Source organism: Tyto alba, unplaced genomic scaffold (genome assembly GCF_018691265.1).
Source record: "Tyto alba isolate M040663 unplaced genomic scaffold, T.alba_DEE_v4.0 Super-Scaffold_13, whole genome shotgun sequence".
In the NCBI taxonomy this organism is placed as follows: domain Eukaryota; kingdom Metazoa; phylum Chordata; class Aves; order Strigiformes; family Tytonidae; genus Tyto; species Tyto alba.
The window spans coordinates 31,161,069-31,182,119 of NW_024881275.1; the positions used below are offsets into that span (position 1 = coordinate 31,161,069).

The 21,051-nt window shown below is 39.5% G+C and overlaps 1 protein-coding gene across 4 annotated transcripts in view; it reads left to right on the forward strand.

Annotated features, from left to right (window-relative positions):
* The window catches only part of CEMIP2 (cell migration inducing hyaluronidase 2), a 49,929-nt gene that overhangs the window by 12,445 nt on the left and 16,433 nt on the right, over nucleotides 1-21,051 (forward strand). For all 4 annotated transcript variants that reach the window (XM_033010327.2, XM_033010342.2, XM_042787864.1 and 1 more), the window contains exons 2-10: nucleotides 756-1,092; nucleotides 5,956-6,096; nucleotides 6,634-7,195; nucleotides 9,823-9,992; nucleotides 11,293-11,481; nucleotides 14,342-14,511; nucleotides 17,067-17,276; nucleotides 17,665-17,870; nucleotides 18,483-18,552. In XM_033010327.2, coding sequence (XP_032866218.1) covers nucleotides 768-1,092; nucleotides 5,956-6,096; nucleotides 6,634-7,195; nucleotides 9,823-9,992; nucleotides 11,293-11,481; nucleotides 14,342-14,511; nucleotides 17,067-17,276; nucleotides 17,665-17,870; nucleotides 18,483-18,552 — 2,043 coding nt within the window. In that variant the 5' untranslated portion in view covers nucleotides 756-767. The remainder of the gene's footprint in view (nucleotides 1-755; nucleotides 1,093-5,955; nucleotides 6,097-6,633; nucleotides 7,196-9,822; nucleotides 9,993-11,292; nucleotides 11,482-14,341; nucleotides 14,512-17,066; nucleotides 17,277-17,664; nucleotides 17,871-18,482; nucleotides 18,553-21,051) is intronic.

The following is a 21,051-nucleotide window of genomic DNA, read 5'->3' on the forward strand; positions in this document are numbered from 1 at the left end:
AACCCAGGCATCTTGGCAATGAGAAGAACCACGAGGTTTGCTGAACAAGATGCAGGTGACTTTTTTAGAGGACTGTTCCTGATGCACCTTTACTAGCAACCAGATTCCGCTGCGAGTAAATTAAGAGTTCGTAGTCTCTAGGTGTCTCACCTAATTAAACACATTGACTAAGTTGCATCACTGTGAATATAAATAAAATTGTGTTTGGTATTTTACATATTAAATTTAAATGATTTTTACTGCTTCCAGTGTGGGAGGAAGCCTTGTCTATCTCAGCTTCTTTTCCACAAAGAAAAACAATGAGCAGTTTGTTCAGCTTCTGCGCGCAGAAGAAATACATTTAGGCATTCTTTGCATAACTGTGGGGGGGAAGGGGTTGCTAGCTTTCTCATTGTTCAGTTTGTTTCTTAATCGCATAACACAAGTTAACTGTGAAAACACTCTGTGAAAAATACCGAGTGGAACTACAAAGAAATGGTCTGTGCTGTACCATGTTCCCATACCATATGCTTTTGAGTTTAATTTTGTTGAAGATATGTATACTGTTGTCTCAAGCTGTTATACCATAGCAAATGACTGATAGCAACTGAGTCACTGATACTTTGTAAATAGCTACATTTTCATTGGCTGTTCCTAACAAGACATGTGGCTTAAAATTGCTTTTCGGTTCTTTTTTTTTTTTTTTTTTTATATGCTGTACTCTGTGTTCTGAAAGCCTGTCTCTTGTTTTTTCCCTCTGTGTGTGCGTGTTCCAGTGACTTTATAACATGCAAGACACTGATGTCAGGGGGAGCTCCCCTGCTTTCCTCCGGCCTCAGAACGGGAACAGTCACAGGTCTTCGGGGTACGTCCCAGGGAGAATTGCCCCTCTCCGTCCCCCGCCGCCTTCGCAGAGCCATGCTGCAGCCGAATTTACCTCTGCAAGACAAGAAGCCCGGACAAGACTCCCATCCTTACCAGTGGATCAGCACCGCCGCCAGGCAGAAGCCAACAGGCATAAAAATACTCTCATTTGCTTTGCCATTTCTAGCCTTTCACTTTTTATTGCACTGGGGATTTTTTTGGGAATAGCTTCAAAATATGCTCCAGATGGTAAGTTCTTTTGCAAACAAAATCATCCCAGAAGTTACGGTCCCACTGAACATAATTCAATCATTTAGCATCAGGATTAGTGTTAGAAGTGAAGTGAAAAAATGGGACACTTACTGCAATTTTAACATGGAGGGAAGCACTGTTGGGGTCTAAGATCAGCTCTGTTTTCTGGTATCTGTAATTTTTATACATTTTTACTGTGAATGGTTTGATTTACTTACATGAAGCAAAAAGGCCTGGCAGTAAATAAAGACTACTGATGAGGGGGAAAGAAGCAAGAGTGTTATAGAAATGTAATTATTTTTGTCTGCAGAGGAAGATGCCTGATATGTTCATAAATTGCAGACAAAATTAAATCCTAACTGTTTAAGCAGTAACTAAGGAAGGTAGTAAAAGAGTGTTCAAGTAACAACTTTTAAAAATCCGCAAGAATTTATACCAACAGTATACGTCTGCTTTGTTTATACACAAACTAGGCAGGGACCTTTTTGATCTATTAGCCCTGATTTTTTTCCAGGTAATACTAGAAAAGCAGGCAACTTTAACAGAATTTGGAAAACCTCCCAAATGTGTTAGAGGTTATAAAGCATGAACAGGTGATGTGATTAACTGCTGATCACTAAGTATACATCCCTCTGGCCAAATACTGCTAGGAGTTGCTATGAGGTACAGTTGCTAAAGGTTAGTAGTATAGTTTGGAGCATGGGTGTGGGGTTTTTAATTATTTTTTATTTTGTTTTGTGGAGGTTTCTTGTAAGGCAGAAGTCAGGTTTCTAAAAGCTAAACTGGGTTTTGAATTGAAACTGTTGGCTCTTGTAACACAACAGGCTTAGACTCTCAGTGGCATAGTAACTTGAAAGATTCAGTTTTGAAAGTCAACGCAACACAGGCTGAACAATTAGATGTTCAATTGCAGATTTCAGATGATGGTACAAAATGAATGCACACATCTAACCGGGGCGCTCTTGGTGGTGGCTTGCCAAGATCCCTTCTTGGGTGAAAGTACTGAGTTTTCCTAATAATTATGAAGGAAAACAAAGAAAAGCAGAGGGAGTAGTAAATGGAAAATTATTGCTATGTTGTGATGCAAATCACTGGTAACAGGAGTACATATCTGTAGTAAGCACTTTGGTTACAGCCAAGTTCAAGAGAAGGCTGAAGGGTGACTTAGCCATTTGATTCTGAGAAGTACTTTGTGGGGGCGAAAAAACACTTCTGCTTTGATACCAAGACTTTAACTTTCAGTTAATTAAAAGTTGTAGATTTTGATGATGGTTTTAGGAGAAGTGGTGTGTTATTGTGTGCTAGGGGGATATGTAAATAATAGCCCCTTTATGCTTTAAAAGCTGATAATGTGAAGAGGATGGCTTGACTTTTTAAAAAAATGTATGTGGTTTTGGAATGGTCTTGCTTCATCTGCACTAGCTCATTCCAGAGGCATTGGGTTGTGTGGATTTTTTGCACTGAATGCATGGTCAGCATGTGGTTGATGGATCACCGGGCATACTGAGGATGTTGTAGGAAGAGTTGCTGTGATTTAGCAGACGGGCATTTTTTTGTCTACTGTAATGTCTTACATAAGGGCTAAGAAGTAACTCAAGGTTCTGACCACTTTCCTTCAACATCCCACTGCTTCTCGATGGAAGTCCAGGCCAGTTTTCATCATTAATTGTTGTACTGTGTCTTTCTGAAGTTTCCCTGTGTTATCCTTCAAAAAACAAAACAAAACAAAACAAACACAAACAAACAAAAAACAACAAAAAAATCCCAACCAACCAAAAAAAAAAAAACACCAAAACCAAACAACATGCACCCATAGAATCCTTTAGAAATCCTGATATAAGAGAAACTCCTATGTGCACCAAGAAGAGTCTGGCTGAAATTTTAATCTTACAATATAGTTGTTGCAGCAACTCTACAAGTTTCCCAACAGATTGAAAAGTTAATATGCTCAGCTCCAACCTAGCACATCTGGTACTCCAGCCAGCAACACTAGTTCCAGCTAGGTGTGTTCTTAAGGACTAATTGGAAATCCATATTGTCAGTACTTTTAATGGCTGTTTAAAAGGCAGTGGACGGAATGTGAGACTTAGTAGTAATTGCGTGTAAATCCTAAACCTCCGGCATAGCTTCCCCAAAGGGAAAATGATACTTATCTGCATTTCTCTTCCTGCCTGTCAGCTGGTTTCTTTTTTTCCTCCTTGCTTTTATCTTCCTGTCATCATCTTTTTTTTCGAAGGAGTCCTGAACACTGGAGATCAGGGAGAGCACTGGAAATGCAATTTCCTTCCCTGTTTCCAGGGTCTTGTGCTGCAGGGTCAGGATGACAAGCTGGGAAGGTTTTCAGGGAAAAGTTCTGCTTGGCCTTTGCAGCTCTTGGCTGGAGCTTACCCAGGGTAAACAGGATCCTCAGAAAATTTAGCTGCCAGACTGTGATAAACTTCTGCTGAGCATAATATAACACTGATAACTTTTTCCCAGAGGCCTTAAAAACCGCAGGCTTGGTGCCTAAGCAGGTAGAAAGCAGCTTTTTAACTACATCTTGAGAACAGTTTCCTGCCTTTTTTTCCTGCCAAATTTCATATCCTTGCTCCAGCACATGGAAGGTTCTAGATTTTTTTTTTCAGGGTGTGTTTTGTTTTGTTTTTGTTTTGTTTTTTTCCCCTCACCATTTGCAGAAATATAACTTCCTCCCCTATACCCCCAACTGTGTTAGAAGCAAGGAAACCTTTAGGAGAGCTGACTCATTTTTGCAAAAATGCTCTGAAGCAGAGGCTTCACTTGAAGAATTTTCCACATGAGTGGTTAAATTTGGCAAGGCCATAACTACCTAACATTTTCTGGTCTATGCTTCTGTTTTCATTTAACCTTAACTGTAGAAGCAATGACTGTGGTCTCTAAAATATAATCAGTGATTTTGGAGGTAACATATGGTGAAGTACTAAATATTTGATGTTTCCCTGCACCTCACTTTAATTGCTAAGAGAGCATTTCAAAATACTTTTCCTGAGCACATCTGATCTGCTTGCCAAAATGTTGATCCACTGTGCTTCAGAAGCAAGCTTGCAGTATGGGACTGAGTATTTCTGATGCTGATGGCTTCCTTGCCGGATTGTAATGTACAATAGATATAAACGGGGTTTTTTGAGTTATTGTGCTATAATTCTTCTTTCTGGCTCAGCAGAAAAATTTAACAGTTACTAGATCTTCTCCTCCGTGAATCATGCTAAGCAGAAATCATCAGGTTGCTGAATCATGGTTTCCTCACATTGCCCTTTGCAACCATCCAGGAAATATGTGTTTCTTCACAGTGCTTGTGTGTGTGGTGTCTGGGGGAAGGGGTTTAGAGACTCTGTGTGAGTCAGGCAATAGACCTGCATTTATCCGTTGGGTGCTCAGCAGTCTTACTGATCTCAGTGCTTCTTGCTTTTTGGCTTTCCCTCATGTGTTGAGTTTCATTTTCTAAATGCTGTCGTCTTAAGATCCCACCCAAAAGATGTTCTTTTGCTTTTATTTTTGTATTACTACTTGGATGCCTTTTGCCTGTATGCAGTTTTGCTATTTTTTTTCCCATTGGTAGTTAAATCTTGGTTTATGTGGGTTTCCTGGGCTGGAAAGGATTTGAAATGTGGAGAGTAACACCAAAGGAAAAACATTTCTGTCAGCAAAACTAAAGCTGGTTTGTGTTAAACTTGTGGATAGGTTTTTCTTTCTTTAGATTTTGCAATAATGGGCTATTGCTAATAGCTTATTGCCCCCAAAGTTGCACTGCAGATGCGTGGGTGTTTTTCTCCGGAAGATAAGATGTGAAAAGGCTATTCTGACTGTTATTCTCAGTTGGACCGCTAACCTGTTTGTTTTGGCATCTTTCGGTTGTCTTTTGATTAAGAAAAATATTTTCAGTCTGACTTTTCCTTGGATTTTCTTACCAAAAGAATATGCTTCCCGTTTCTGTTGTATGTCTATGCTGCTGCATTACTCAGCTGCTTAATATACTAAAGATGTGCATGCTGTCAGTACTACATGGCTGTAACTTCATCTGAAATCACACAACCCTGTCACTTTTTGCAGCTGCTTCTCCTTTTCTGGCCTCCAAGTGTGGTGTTCCTGCCTGTGTAGTGCCAGACCTTCAGCAGGGTTTCGGCAAGGGTTGTGTGTGTCTCTGCTCTCATGTGGTTTGTAGCCTGATGTTTAAGCTGCCTTCTTAAGGAGTACAAACCATGAGTTTAGACCCAAATGTCTTGTCTCCCATGAAACTGCTCTAACCATTAAGGTATTATACTAACTACACTAAGGATGTCTTGTGCATCTCTATCCCTTACTTCCAAACCTGCACTGAAAGAGCGATTTGGGTGCTTAAAGGCAAGAATGGATCACCCTTTCTCATACAGGGAGAGACCGTGAGGGAAGTGAGATATGTAGATGCTTTGCAACCACGTTAGCTGGCCTAGGTATCTGGCACAGAACATCCAGTGCTCAGTGTGACTGTTGTGGATCTGCATGCTTCCCACTTCCCATTCCTCATCTACTGCAGGTGATGTAGAAAATCTCCAAAAAAATCAGATGGGGTTCATAGGCATCTTGTCAGCAGTATATGTTGACAGTTCAGTCTGTGGTCATCAGTAGTTTAATTCAGTACAAGAATGCCTTCCCACCCTTGAGAGTTTAGCCACCTTTCAGGTATCATTTTGGCTACTTGAATGCAAACAGTAGCATCAGTGGCTGCAGTTATTGTAACCACAGAAGAAGGTGGGAATCCTTTGTGGGTGACTGATTCTGCTTTGCTCATGTTCATCCTAAAGCTGCCTTGATTGATGTGATGATACTTGTTTTTTAAAAGCTGAATTTCACATTGTATTGCAGAGAATTGTCCTGATCAGAATCCTCGTCTTAAAAATTGGAGCCCTGGAAAAGATCCCGAAAAGAGAGTTTTTATCAAAAAAGGGGATTTGTTTCGTCTGAACTCAGACGCTACAGTACACTCTATAGTTATACAGGATGGAGGTATGAAATGGCAAGATGCATATTATGCTTCAGTTTACTGCATAGTTTTTACTTTTGTGATTACATGACAAATGTGGTGGAATTTTCTGCTGCGACTTATTGACCAGTTCCCCTGCTTTTACTTTTCAGCCTGCTGCCAGGCCAGGAATATCATTGAAAAGATGAATGAACAGTGTAGAATCTTATCAGTGGAACATTGACGTGGTTTTCTGTAGGATATAGTAAAACAGGACTTATGTAGTAGCCTTCCTTGTACAAGGTCTCATTGTCTTCTGATGGTGTCTGTGGTATGTTAGTAATTTGACCAAAATGGCAGAAAAAATTAGGAAGAAACCAACTAAATTCTTAGAAAGATAAATCACAATTGGTAGGAGTTTCTTTCCCAAATATTCTTAAACATATACAAGAGTGTAACAGCTCACTTCAAGGGTGTTGAAGAGAAAACTGTAATTTTTCTGTTGTTCTTATTGGAGAAATTGGTTCTTTGACTCTGTCTGAATTTTGCTTTGACCTACAGAAATTTTTTTTTTCCTTTAGGGTTACTTGTTTTTGGTGATGATAAAGAAGGTTCTAAAAATATTACCTTGAGAACTCGATTTATCCTGATAAAGGATGGTGGAATGCTTCATGTTGGAGCAGAGAAATGCCGCTATAAATCCAAAGCAACTATTATTTTGTATGGGAAGTCAAACGAAGGTGCTGATGTGCCAGAATTTGGCAAAAAATTTATTGGTGTGGGCCCTGAAGGAACACTGGAGTTGCATGGGCGCCAGAAGTTATCATGGACTCTTCTGTCAAAGACTATGTATTTCTCAGGGCTGGCCTATGGTCATTATACATTTAAAAAGAATTTTTCTCGAGGACTAAATGTGAGAGTGATCAATCAGGACACAGCAGAGATTTTGGAAGTGCTGAAGTTTGATACTCATGAATTTTCAGAGGAAAGCTTGAAGCTCCAGAACTTACTGAAAAATGGAAGTCCTGGTCGCATTGTTGCTATTGCTGTAGGAGATTCAGCTGCTAAAAATCTACTGGAGGAAACCAGAGTGACTATTCAAAATCTTCTGGGAAGTAAGTTTGTCAGAGGACTGAGTTACAGGTAAATAATTTATTCTCCCTTTTGTGTTGAGTAAAGATTAGATACAGATTCTGCCACCTTTGGGGTATTTTAAACTTCGACAGTGTCTTTTTCTTAAAGTCTTCGTAGTATTCTCTGTGTTTGTAGATAGTACTGCAGTGGTAGCACTCAGTATTTTCATAGTGCAGATACTGATTGTTGCAGGTATCTGTGTGATAGACTTTATTACTTACTCGTAAGTGCTCTCTTTCACTGTTCTTTATAGAAATTAAAACTGGGCACAGTGAGAAATTTTCTTCTCGTTCAAACACACAGAACACAGTGGCTAGGCAAAGCTTTTAGTGCATATGACTTTATGTTTGGAGGAGCAAGGAATACTGAGCTAGAAATTGAGCACAGGTAGGGGGTGCTAATCCTGTGTATTAAACAGCGTTTTACACATCCCTGTGTGCTGCTGAAAGAACATTACCCCTCCGCTAAGTCTGCAAGGGAACTGATCCGTAAAAATATTTTGTTATTGAAGTACACTTGTGAGATGTTTCTGTATCTTTTGACCATTCTTTTCAGCTGGTGAGGGTTTGGATGGTGGGACAGTAGAAGAGGTGTAATAGGAATTATTAAAGCAGGAAACTTACACTGCTCTGCCTTTCACTTAGTTGTTGCAAATGATTTTTTGCAGTGCGCGTTCTGAATTTGGCTTTGTGCTGCACAGTGTTGGGAGTACAAGTGAAAGGGACACCAAGTCTAACTAACTGTCAGTCTGTTCTTCAGCTTTCATTCAGATGGTATTGTGTAACCTGTTTCTATTTTCCAGGAAATTGGCTGTTTAGTTTTTCTGTCCTATTCCTACCCCTCCAGTATCCCCAAGAATCTGGCTTCCAGTTAGTTTCCTTCCTCTGCTTTGGCAGAGGTGTGCTGGGGCGTCAGTCAGGATGGCATGTTCTGACCCCAGTTCCTGTCAGGAGCGTGTTTTGTGTCAGTGGCTGTGTAAGCATGTGGTCACAGGATGGAAAGTGCTTGCAGCACGGCCTCTGAAGCAGTTTGGCCAGCAGTGCTGATGTAAGATCCACCCTGTGGAAGCAGTGAAGTCTGTGTGGCCGGCCCCAGCCTGGCCTGGGGGCATGGGTTCCTGGTGCTGGTCCCTGCCCGTGACCTCCACGCCAGTCTGTCTGAAATGAGGAACTTCTTCAGCCTACAGCGGGGAAGAAGCAGCCTTTCTTCTCTGCTGAACTGATTCTTTTCCATTTTCATTAGTCGGTAGAGGCTCTGTAAGCACGTAAAACCTGACTTGTTCTGCTGTGGAAGACTGGCCAGAGGCTCTCCCCAAGTGCTCACTAAGGGAAAGCAGGGTTGTTTTGTTAAACCTGTAAAGCCTAGCGAAGGAGATTTCATCACAGGACCGAACACTCCGTTACATCCCTCTCCCCTTCTGCCTCTTCCTGCAAAATAGTATGCATTAAAATATCTTGATATTTCTTTTAAATGTTGGTATGTGAAACGTTCAGCTTGTTTGCTGCCGCTACTGAAAAGCTGGCCCAGTACGTACTATTCCTGTCAACAAGGTTAACACTAAACAGGTTCCTTATCTTATTGATTGGCCTTTTAATCCCAATCAATAAGAATATCAGGAGGGGACTGAAATAGAGGCAACTGGATTGAAGGTGGTTTTAATACCTGCCTTTGAATCAGTCGTTAGCAACAGACTACAGTCCATCTAGCTGACACTGTTTTCTTTTGGGGTGAATGATTCAACTTTAATGATACAAAATTGTACAGCTTTTTTTAATAGATGATCTCGACTGCTTCCTCTGCACACATAATTATGGCATTACAGAGCAGTAAAGGACTGCAAAATAGTCTTGTTTTTTGAACTTGGTGGCAGCTTTCTGTGGTGTACAGTTTGTTTTTCATTTCCAAAAACTTGGATGCATTGAGCGGAGCTGTAGGAAGTGGAAGTCCATCCGGGACAGTTCCCTGCTCCATGCCAGTGCTCAGCCAAGTAGGTGTCCAGCTGAGGGAAGGGCCAGAGAGGGGGGAGAAGCAAAATTCCTTGGCGATCCCTCATGCAAAGGTTGTGTAGCAGTATACAGTTCCTTTTCTGGCCCTGAGCATCTTGAAAGATTCAAAAGGTGTTGCCTGCCCAGGACCGTGATCGCCAGCGGCTGCTGCTGGATGAGCCCATCTCCCCAGGCCCCACGCACGTGCGGTCAGTCTCTGGGGACTCCTGGCCACCACTCTGGGACGCCACTTGCCATGGCAGCTGTGGCAGGAACGTCGGCACTGGCTCCTGGTCTTCCTGTGCCCCGGTAAAGCTGTATCACTCCTGTTGCTCATTTCTCACGATTTGCTTTTGGAAAAGTTGTATCTTGTTGGATGTTGTACTAAAAGTGTATGTAAAAGTCTTCATTAAGAGCTCCTGGTTTTGCCAATTTTTCTATAGGATGTCAAATTATTTTAAATTATGTTTCTTTTCCATGCGGTCTGCCCATCTTCCTTCTGCATTTTGAAGCTGCGTTTTAAAATTAATTTGGAAGAGCAGGCAGAAGGATTATATGTGACTTCTGTTCTCCTTGCCTTGTCCTTTACCTATTTGTGAAGAATTTGTTAAGGACGGTTATATTTAAACAATTACTTTTTGTTTTTCACAGACAAGCCTGGGCTTTCGTTGGTGTCATAGGTGGTGGAAATTCTTCCTGTAATGAATCAGTGAGAAACTATGAAAATCACAGCACTGGTGGGAAAGCCCTTGCTCAGAAAGAGTTTTTCACAGTGGATGGTCAAAAGTTTGTTGTGAGAGCTTACAGTGAATGGAACGATGGTAGGAAAGCATTTTGTGGAATTCTGCAGTTGGGGAAGAAGTAAAAAATATTGCATATGCTTTTTTCACTAGAACTGTTGGTTGCAATTTAAATTTGAGTGCTGCTGCGATGGTGGTTTTGAGGTTTTGGTTTGGTTTTCTTTTGTTTTTCTTGCTATGGATGAAATATGAGAACACAGTTCTTCAGTACAACCTGTTTTCTCAATCTGTTTTTATACTGCATGTGAACAACATAACATTAAGTCTTCATTTTTAATAGATTTAGATAGGGATAAGGGATCTTATACAAGGCTGAAACATACTTTTTTTTTCCTTTTAGTAATTTGTTGGTCATGTATATTTTCAATCTCAGCTTCTGAGACGGTGATTACGATCCTAAAAGGAAAACTCGGTAGAAGCCAAGAGAAATGTTTTATTTTTGTTACAGTTATTTGTTGCTGTTTACTGAGCTTCTCTCATACCAAGTTGAATCTGGGGTATAAAGAGCCTGGAAGCCCTACCACTTATTTGCTTTTATCATTTCTTCATTTTTGTGTGTAAGATATATTTGATCTGAGTTTTGCTTTTTATGGGTAGTCATCTTTTTTCTGTTTGTAGAACCAATATTCTATTTGCCTCAGTATAATTTTTTTATGGTAGTCAGATATTTACTTGTTAAGTATTTGAGCTATTTGATACTACTCCATTACTGTTCATTACAGCCCAATAAAAATATATAGACATATTTAAAAAATAAAAGATAAAAACCCGACCAAAATATATCTTTTACTTGCCAGTAGAGTTAGGATCAAGAGTAAGCAAGAGCTGCCTGAACTTATGCAGAGCCATCACAAAGCAGTGAAATAGCATGTATGTGTAATTTAGCCTGCCAAACTGTTGTGTCAGTTGTGAATAAAAAAGGAAAGTCCCCCTAACTTCTTTGGCCAGGCCCTTGATTACATCTGCAGAGTTTTAAATGGCAGAAAAATGTCACTTGAAACAAGTGAAGGTAGCTGGACCTGCAAATTGTTGCTATATGATATTAGTTTGTGGGTTTTGTGTTTTTTTTTTTTTTTTATCATAGATTTTTTTTTTTCCTATCACTGCTATTTTCATCTTTTTCATTTGTTTTATTTGAGATTCAGCAAATAAGCAGTCTGCAATGGTATCTCACACTGGCACGTTTCAGAGCAGAATTCTACTTTACAGGGCTCTGGAGCCTGTGAAATCTCATATATTTCTTATTAGTATCTCTTGGAGATGGTTTCATATAAAGGTGAATATAATCTTATACTGTGTTTACTTTTTTTTTGTTAATTAGGTGTCCCAATTTCAGGCTTCCAGGTGGAAGCTGTAGGTGGAGTGATACTGAATCTTCTGGATGATGTTAGTAGTTGGGAGCCTGGAGACAGGATTGTGGTTGCAAGCACAGACTATTCGATGTATCAGACAGAGGAATTCACTCTCCTTCCCTGCCCAGAGTGTACCAAGCATCAGGTGAAAGTCAGAGGTATGAGAGCAGTCTCCACTTGAAGATTCATGTGAAATATGTATTCACCGTAGGACAACCCGGACAGTTGCATTTACTGGGAGCAGTAAAGAACAGCCTGTTCACCTATCTCTGTATTGCTTTGTTGCTGTATACAGCAACATGTACTTTTTCTTGCTGTGAAATACTTCTCTATAATGCCAGGTCTGCCTCACAGCTTACCATGCTAACTTCTCTTTCTCCTTTCTTCACAGGCTCATTGAACGCTTTAGTTTCCTTCCAAAAGGATTGTGCTTCTTTTCCTTTCTTGGCTCCTTTCTGTCTTTTCACTAGTTCTCTTTATACGTGCTTGAATGGCTGTTGTGGTCATTACCACTTCCTTTGCCTTTAGTACCCTTCCCATATTGAGGAGTGTTATCATTACCATTTTTTCTGTTGTTGTTAAAAAAGGAGAAAAAGAAAACAAAAAAGAGAAGAAAAAAGAAAATTACAGTCTTTGAACCTGTTCTATGTTGTTCTTCTCCTTTTCCTCGGTTCCCCCTTCACCCCCCACCAACGAAATGGTTATGAAATAAGTGGCACTACCAAGCCTCTGCTCACTCAGGATATCCCTGAGTAGCTGCAGTCAGTTTTTCCTTTGGGCGCGATGCACGCGGAATGGTCACGCACGTTGCTGACCGTTTCCTTTTTTATTACCTGAGTCATTCTGCTTGACTTCACGGGAGCCTCCCGCGGGACTGGCTCCCCGGCCCGGCGGGGGTCGGGGTTTCCCTTGTGCCGCTGCGTGCCAGTGGCCTCCTCCCTGGTGCTCAGCCGGCCCCGGGCCTGCTCCGGGCCTGCCCCGGGCCAGCGGGCCGCGGCGCTGCGCGCAGCGCCAGCTCACTCGGGTTCGCCTGCAGCACCGCTGGCCTGCAGCTCTTCGGAAGCTGCCTTTGGCCCACTCACCTCTGTACGTACGGTGCAACTTCCTCTTCTTCAAACCCCACTCTTCTCTCTTCTCAGAAGTTGGCTGCATACGCCCTCAAACTTTTCTGTTCCCCCCTGCCTTGAGGGACTGCCGGTTTGTGTGCCTGCTTGGCAGCGCTGTTCCCGCTCTGCAGCGTTCATTAGCGTGGGTCAGATAAGTTTTACAGCGTTGTGAAGTCCCAGACACGGAGAAAACATATCTAAGTTCAACTTACTGTACATCAGAGGGTACCAGGGTGGGTGAAGTCCAAGAGCTGATGCAGTGCCCTCAAGCATGACACTTCCTGGGCTTTGTTCTTAAGTGTCTCAGGTCATGTGTGTTACTGAGCACAGTTTTTTAAAGAGAAAACTTACCTCGAAAGTTGCTGTACAAATTTAAGAACATTTTTGTCTCCACCGAGTAGTGTATGTGCAAACTCGGTTTCATCTTGAAAGTCAAGTACTGTGAAAAAGCAGCTGGTTTTAAAGTACTTAAAAAAAGTAATTTTTCTTTTACAAGGTTTAAAATACAGCATAAAATACAAAATCTTGGCTTTTTTTCTTTTAAATAAATGCTATCTGAACTATATGCAGATCTTTAAAAGATGTTAAAGGAGATGAACTGGCCCATCTAGGGTTTTTCACCCCCAATATCAAGTTTCCTTGGTCATAGTAGCAGATACTGTTTAAAAAAATCCCAAACCCACCTTCTGTATTTTTTCCACAAAGAATTAATTTTCTGTGGAATGGCAAACTTGACATGTTGAAGAACTCAACATCTTTTGAAATGATTTCTTGTATTTTTTTGCTAAGTTTTTAGCTATTTTGGCCCTTTTGTGCATGCTACTCAAACACAGGAAAAAACAATAAAAACAATAGGTAAGCTTTCATGGAGAGGAGTGTAGTCCCATTTAGACATCTATTGCCTTTATAAATTCTCAACAGCAGGTACAGAATTAGTACTGCTCTTGGTTGTGCTTCATATTGTGGTAATGATCAGTTTAGGCTTATGTTGTATTGTAAGCTTCGAAGGGATAGTGCCAGTCTGTACTCAGGGAATCCATAAATAGGGAAGAAAAACAAACAGTAAAGGAGGGGAACAATCTTTTAAAAAGATAAACACATAAATACATTTTTTTTAAGGTTTACAGGACCAGGTAATTTTATGCGTTTGCATAGACAAATTGATTGTTTCTTTGGAAGAACAGAGTAAAATCAGAGTATCTTGTTTTCCCTAGTTTTAGCTAATGTGTCCTCAGAATAGTTATCTAGGAAAGAGCAAGTTTAGTTAGGAAAGCAAATCCATTTTTCTTTCAGAGTGGGATGAATACAGTATTTTCTAAAGGTGTTTTGGCTTCATTTTCTGTTCTTACTGTGTTTTTGATTTTGAATAGGTTAAGCCACCAGTAGCTTTTTTGCTTTTAAAGCATGTCTGCATCTTTATATCATTAAAAATTTTCTAGATACATTGGATTAACTTAAACTTTTATTTGTATTTTACCCATTCTGTTCACAAACTATTGGACTGAAATTAAGATGGCAAATAATGTTGGGATTTGTTTAGGATTTGTTGTCTTACTAAAATGGAAAGTATATAGACAGCACTTTGTCTTGGAAGGAAACGTGGAGTAGCATACTTGATTCATCATCTGCAAGATGCTTAACTATCGCTGAGTCTGCTACAGTCTGGAAGTGGGGAATTTGCTTGGTGTTAGCTGGGTTAATACTTACCAACTACCAAATACACGCTTTTTGTGTGTCTTAGTGTAAGACAAGCCAAGAGAGAACAGTATGTTAAGGTATCAGAATGAATGGGGTTTGTTGCTACCATTAGTTTGCTTATATAAAAGAAGTTAGTTTTGTTTTTAATCAATGACAACTTTTTTCTTTTTTTTTTTTTTTTTCCCCCCTCCCCTTCAAAACTGTTTTTGGACAGAAAATCCTCAGTTTCCTCATGTAGGAGAAGTTATTGATGGAGTAGACATGAGGGCAGAAGTCGGAGTTCTTACGAGGAACATCTTAATCAAGGGGGAGACAGAAAATACCTGCTATCGTGAGAAGGAGTGTCAGTTCTTCAATTACGATACATTTGGTGGACATATCAAGGTCTGAAAAACATTTAAAAATACCTTTCTGTCATGTAAGCTCATATTGAGGGCAAAAAATTCATGCTAAGTTTGGAGGGATTTGGAAACGTAAATAACCTCAATTCGTACAGCTGCTTTGTGTAGAAGGGACTTTGTTCTCAACTTTCCCAAAATTAAATTTAGCTCATCAAGACAGTCTGCAGAATTAGAGGAAGGGATATCAATGCATGAAACGTGGTAGAAGTATTCAGCATATATTGCAACATTGTATGGCAGGGATTAAACCTTTACAGGTGATATCCATGCACGTGCATTCTGTAATATTGCAGAATAAAGTTTGATGGCCCTTTTCTCTGTATTCTCCCCTTTTGCTGCCTTTCTCCCTCCCCAAGTGATGAGCATTGAATCCTAGAGATCTGCCTTATCTGAAATTGGACATTAGTGGCGTGGAGAGGAAAGAAACTGAGTTGGATCATGGTGTTTTTTTATTTATGTTAAAATCAAAAGTTCTAAGGTTCTGTAAAGGAAACTGCTTCTAATCTATTTTATTGCCATAAATAGCAAGAAAGCTGTGGGAAAGTAGTGTTACAGAAACTAATATTTAAACTCGTATTCACGTTTTTAGATGAAAGGTTTGAGCAGCAGTGTATCGGCTCTTCACTGATGCTGGAGAAGTTTGAGGCCTTGTATTTTAAATGCAAATGTATTTGTGCTCATTATGTGATGCTCATAGTTTAAATCTCTCTTTCTGATACGTTTGGATTCAGATTTTAGTTTTATAGTGGTAGACATAATGGTGGGAAAGAAAATATGCCCTTTCCCTACTGTGTGGCAGCTTTTGTTTTGTGGAAGAGAAGTAGGTGGGCTCAAGGCACTCTTTTGTGTTTAAGATAATATAATGAAAGAAGATAATGACAAGCTGTGAAACTTGCAAAGCATGACCTTGATTGTCACAATAGCACAAATACAGCAGACCCCTCAGATGTCTGGAAGATAGAACAGAAAACAAACATTTTGAGTCATCAAAGTTGTTAAACTGTTCCCAAGAGACTGTCCAGAGTAAACTGAGTGTCTGCTGCCAAACCTCGACTTCAGCACTAAAAGCACTTTCGGTTTATGTTTATCTTGTGTGCTCAAGCACAGGGAGCCGAGGCACTAACAAATGTTAATGGTCTCAGGGGTTTTGATCATCCTGAATTTTCTGCTGGTCACTGGGACAGTAGCATAAAGGAGCCTTAGTGGCAGTGAGGAGAGGCGTTGGACTGTAGTTTTACATTAGTGCTTTTAAACGTTAAGAGTTGGAAATCTCAGGGATGCCTGGTTTTTACCATCCCACTGTATTTTAGGCATACAGATCTTAGGAGCGCAATTAGAGAAAGGGGAGAAAAAAAAAAAGGTCCATATTACTAATTTCCCTAGAGGACAAAGTGCATTTGAAAGTGGTTATTTTTGATATTTTTGATAAATGCCCAGTACAGGTAAGTCAATTAAAGGACAAAAAAAAAATATGTTTTTTTTCATCTTAGCTCCTTGCAGTTTAGCTGTTGCATTTGGTTTCTGTTTTCATAGCAGGTTAGGTGGAAGAAAATACGTTTGCTTACTGTCCTACTGGTACAGCCCCATTATGTTTTTACTCTGTATTGGATAGTGTTACGGTGAAGTTGTATGATTCTGAAGGCAATTTCATATCTTCCTTAATAAAGAAGTTCCTCTGGAGTGCTGTATCCAGTTTTGTGTTTCCATTGCTAAGAAGGTGTAGATGCACTGGGGTGCGTCCTGTGAAGGTGGTGTGTGGGAGTATGTGATGATGAGTGGAGGAGCTGAGAGGAGAAGGCTTGTTTTGTGTGGTGAAGGTGGAGAAGAGGGATCTCCTTGCTGTCTTCAGGCACTGGGGAGGGTTCAGATAGGCCAGAGTAATTCTTGGAGGTGCACAGTGATAGGACAAGAGGCAATGGGACCAAGCTTCTAGAAGGCAAGTTCTGCTTAGATACCAGGAAAATGGGAGGGAAGAACCGATGGACATCATGTGAGCGTCTCTGTGGCTGGAAGTGTTCCTTGGGCAATGTGCTGAGCAGCTGTCTTTAAGCTGAGCCTGTGCTGAGCTGGTGATTGGACCAGGTATCTCAAGAGGTTCCTTTGAATCTGTAGTATTCTGTGATTTTATTCAACTAAGCCTGTCCCAGGTGGGCCACGCTGGTACAGCTTCAGTATAGACAGGCTTTGATGTGGGTGACTTCTGTTAATTTGGACAGTACATGGTTATACGTAAAGAATATTTAACATGTCCACTGATAAAAACTGAACAGTATAGTGTGGCAGCATGTCTGGTGAAAATTGCTGTTTTAGCCACATGGAGATTTGGCTTTTACAGTTATTTATGAAGGATACTGTTCTGTAAGGCAGGATATAAAGCAAGACAGTAATGATTGCTCTAACTTTTATTGTGTTGGCCTGTGGTAACTGTGTACATCTAACTTCTGTACATCTGGTATAGATGATGTATTAACCTAAATTTCCATTGGTTAAAAAGCAAATAGTTGGTTATTCACTCTGGACTTCTCATTTTATTCTTAGATTTTGAAGAATTTTACATCTGTTCATATCTCCTATGTGGAATTGAAGCAAATGGGCCAGCAGCAGATTGGAAGTTACCCTGTTCACTTTCACCTTTGTGGGGATGTGGATGAAAAAGGAGGCTATAGTTTTAAGACTTACCTGGAAGGTCTTTCCATTCATCACTGTTTCTCCAGATGTGTGACTGTTCATGCAACTAATGGCTTGCTGGTAGGTGCAAGGAGTATAAAACATAATGTGTTGAAATAAATATTATAAAGAGCATTCAGAGCAAAAATAGTCCCCTCCCTTCTTAAAGTTTTAATGCTCACCAATATTTTTTTTTATAGCAACAAATCAGTGAACAAGTGTAAACAGTAACTTATTTAAACAGATCTCACCATTCTGTTTTTTTCAGATTATTTCAGGCAGCTAATCTCCCCAGACATAGTAGTGTGTTTGTAAGGGATAAATAAAACTGTGTGCTTGAATCATCTGAACTGCTGATACTGAAGCTTCACTCTGCAGCTGTGCCAAGATAGTAAAACTAGATGGTACTTGTCAAATAAATCTCAGTAAATGCTATTACTACTGACATAGTGAACTTGTATTTCTGCAGATAAAGGACACCATTGGCTATGACACACTAGGTCACTGTTTCTTCACAGAAGATGGCATTGAGCAGAGGAATACTTTGTTCCACAACCTTGGGCTAGTCACAAAACCAGGCACTCTTCTTCCTACAGATAGAAACAGCAGCATGTGTATTGGTATTAGGGATAAAGTGTATGGAAGTTATGTCCCAGTGCCAACCACAGACTGCATGTGAGTATTTAATGGCGAAAAAGTAAAACTGAACCAGCTTCAGCGGCTAAGCTGATGATGATCTCTTGACAATATACAGACGGGAACATTTTTGTGTATAATTTAGGGAATGCAGACACCTTCTAAATGTAGTTCACGTAGTAGTGGTATTTTAAAAAAAAATAGCATTTAGTCTTTCATTAAGGAGAAAGAAAAACGGTTGTTCTGTAGGACGACTGTTGTTTCTTGTTATACTTGTTCAACAGACTTTTCAGGCCACGTCTTTACCTCTGTATAAAGGCATGCACATTCTCAAGTTGTCACCGCTAGTTTTTCTGTATACTACTTATCTCTTGTAGAAGCTTATTAAAACAGTTTATCATTGCACGGAGTATCTACAACACTAAATAAAATACTGTGCACTGAACTAAAAAGAAACATTTTTGACTTCTAAATATGGGGGGGGGGGGGGATTTTTTTTTTTCATTTTTTTTTTCATATTTTTTCATTTTTTTTTTTCATACTTCATATGTGAAGTAGTGGCTTCAGGTATCAGTTCAGCTTTTTCTGATGTGCTTGTTATGTAGGGACTAGAGCTATTCCATAATAACTTATTTCTGAATAATATTTCAGGGCAGTTTCAACATTCTGGATCTCTCATCCCAACAATCATCTTATAAATAATGCAGCAGCAGGTTCACAGGTGAGGTATATGGATGTAATTCAACACAAACTACTCATGCCACTGGTATTTGTAAAACTTGTAACATTTGCACTGCAAAAATACATATGCTTTTCTTTTTTATATATGAATATGTTTAAGTGCAGGGTCTGTCTAGGTGTGCACTTAAGAGATGCCAAAAATCTTTGTTCTGGCTGGAACAGAGGAAATCTGTTCCTCTTTGTAATTAATGGACCTGGCAATAATGTCAATGTCTATGTAGAATAAATAAATTTCCAAAGAACTACTGCATTTCACATTAAGGTTTCTGTATTTTCTGTAGATTATGATGAGCGTGCTGTGTGCTCTGCAAGATTTGTCTTCATAGCTGTAGTCATTGGAATGAAAATGACTACAAAAAAATGCTAATTGTGTAAGAAACAGCTAAAACACTTCTATTGTCAGTTGTTAGGAGCTTGTTTCCCATCAGTGATGGCTGATACATTTTTACTTGTGAACCTTATTTTAGTGCAAATCTCTTGCCATAGATGCTTCAAAGTAAAGCTGAACTACTCAGTACATGTTGTGGAGGAGGGGGCTGGAATCTGTTCTACATTGGATGGGAGGATGCGATGTGCATGGTTTTGAGTGGATTTTTTTTAAGAGATCAGTGGGAATGGAAAATAGCAAAGGTTTTTGGTTTTGTTGCAGAGGGTCCAGTGCAGAAAGTAAAATACGAGTGTGTGCCAGTGTATTCTTAGGCACAGAATACCTGATAAACTGTTATTAATAGAACAGGATTCAAAATATTTAAATTAGCTGAAATATTGACTACAAAACAAATTTAGAAAATTTTGTTCTGCCTTTTGTTTGGCCTGGCTTTTTTGCTTTTGGTTTGGTTTGTTTGTGTGAGTTTTTTTTTTGTTTGATTGTTTGTTTTTTACAAACTTTTCTAGTTGACTCTCTACCACTGAGAAGGATCTGGATACAGTTATGGAATCAAACCAATTCTTTTCCCAATGCAATGTCTTTTCAGTTTTCCTGCTTTATGTAATATTCCTTAACTTTGTTTTAGCATTGCAGGCTAAGATAAAGGAAACAGCTTCCTTGATATGGTGCTTAAAAAACCTGCAAGGTTGTTTTCTGCCTCTCTAGTATATCCCAGTAATACCTCCCTTGCATGGATGTAAACACATTAGTATGCTTACTATGTTTCAGAAAGAGAATACTTCAACTGTGTTGTTAGAAACTCTGCACTGTAGAGCTTTTGCTGGTATAAACTTTAACAATTCACAAGCAAATAAAATAATCCCATTGCCCGCCCTCCCTCCCAGCTCCTTCATTACACAATGAATCCTATTGTTAGGGTGTATCAGCAATAGATGTTTCTTTTGTTTGAGCTGTATATGAGAGAAAAAACTTTTTCGTTTTTCTGAATGTTTGCAAGTGCTTAAGGAGCTTTCAAGTTTATTAAACTTTTTTCCAAGCATCAAGATGTGTTTTGGATAAAAATTACTTGAGCCTGCCAAGCACAGAACTGTATTTAATTATATGTGAAGTAAGATTTTGGTATTTTTATTAATGGAACATCCACATTTGCTTTGGAATTGTTAATCACCAGAAATGTCAAAGTGTGTCATCATTACGGATGGGAATATGTTACTGAGAAGCAGAATTTCCAGGACTGTTTGGAAAATGAGTATATTCTCAGAGTGAAATGCGTGAAATCTTTTAAGCTGGAGTGAATTGGCTTTCTCCATGTTTCTTAATCAGGATGATAATGATGACTACTTTTCATGGGATAGAGCACTTGGAAGGCAGTGTTTCTTTAGCTACTGTTTAACCCTTTAATGTTCCTTATGCATTTTAAAAATTTTATTTTATAAAGATACAGAGCATGTGGTCAGGGAAAATCTTTCATGTTTGTAGGTATCTGCTATGCAGGTTCTGTCATGGTGCCACCTCTTGTGAACCCAGATGTGGTTGAAAGGGAAACTTTTATAGGTCTCATTTAGCAGATAAATCCAGCTTCTTTAAGAGCAGGGATGTTGAAGTGGAGAAAATGAACAGATGCTGAAATTATTACTGCATGTTATTGGCATAGTGCTCTGAACTGGCCAGGCTTCTTGATGTGCTTTTTTCCCTTCTTCTGAAAGCTCTTGTGGGTTTTTTGGCTGTGTCATTAAATTCTGATGTGAGCAGAGATGAACAAATCTTAGTCAGAATGTAACAGTAAGGAGAGGAGGGGTTTTGAGTGTTTTACTGTAAATGGTATGATTTACTAGTAGACAAAGGAAATTCGAATGTGTGATGAAATATAACTGAAATGCAAAAATTGCATTAATTCTGACACTTTTCTGATTTGAAATATTAGAGGATCTTAAGTGTGTGGTGTTACATGTCTTCACTGAGAAGCAAAAACTTTTTAGTGCATATTATTCGCTAGAATATAGCCTTAGTTGCAAACTTCTGCTTTCTCACTAGGTAGCTGTTCAGACACTTTATTTTGAAAAAAAAAAAAAAAAAAAATTTCCATTATGC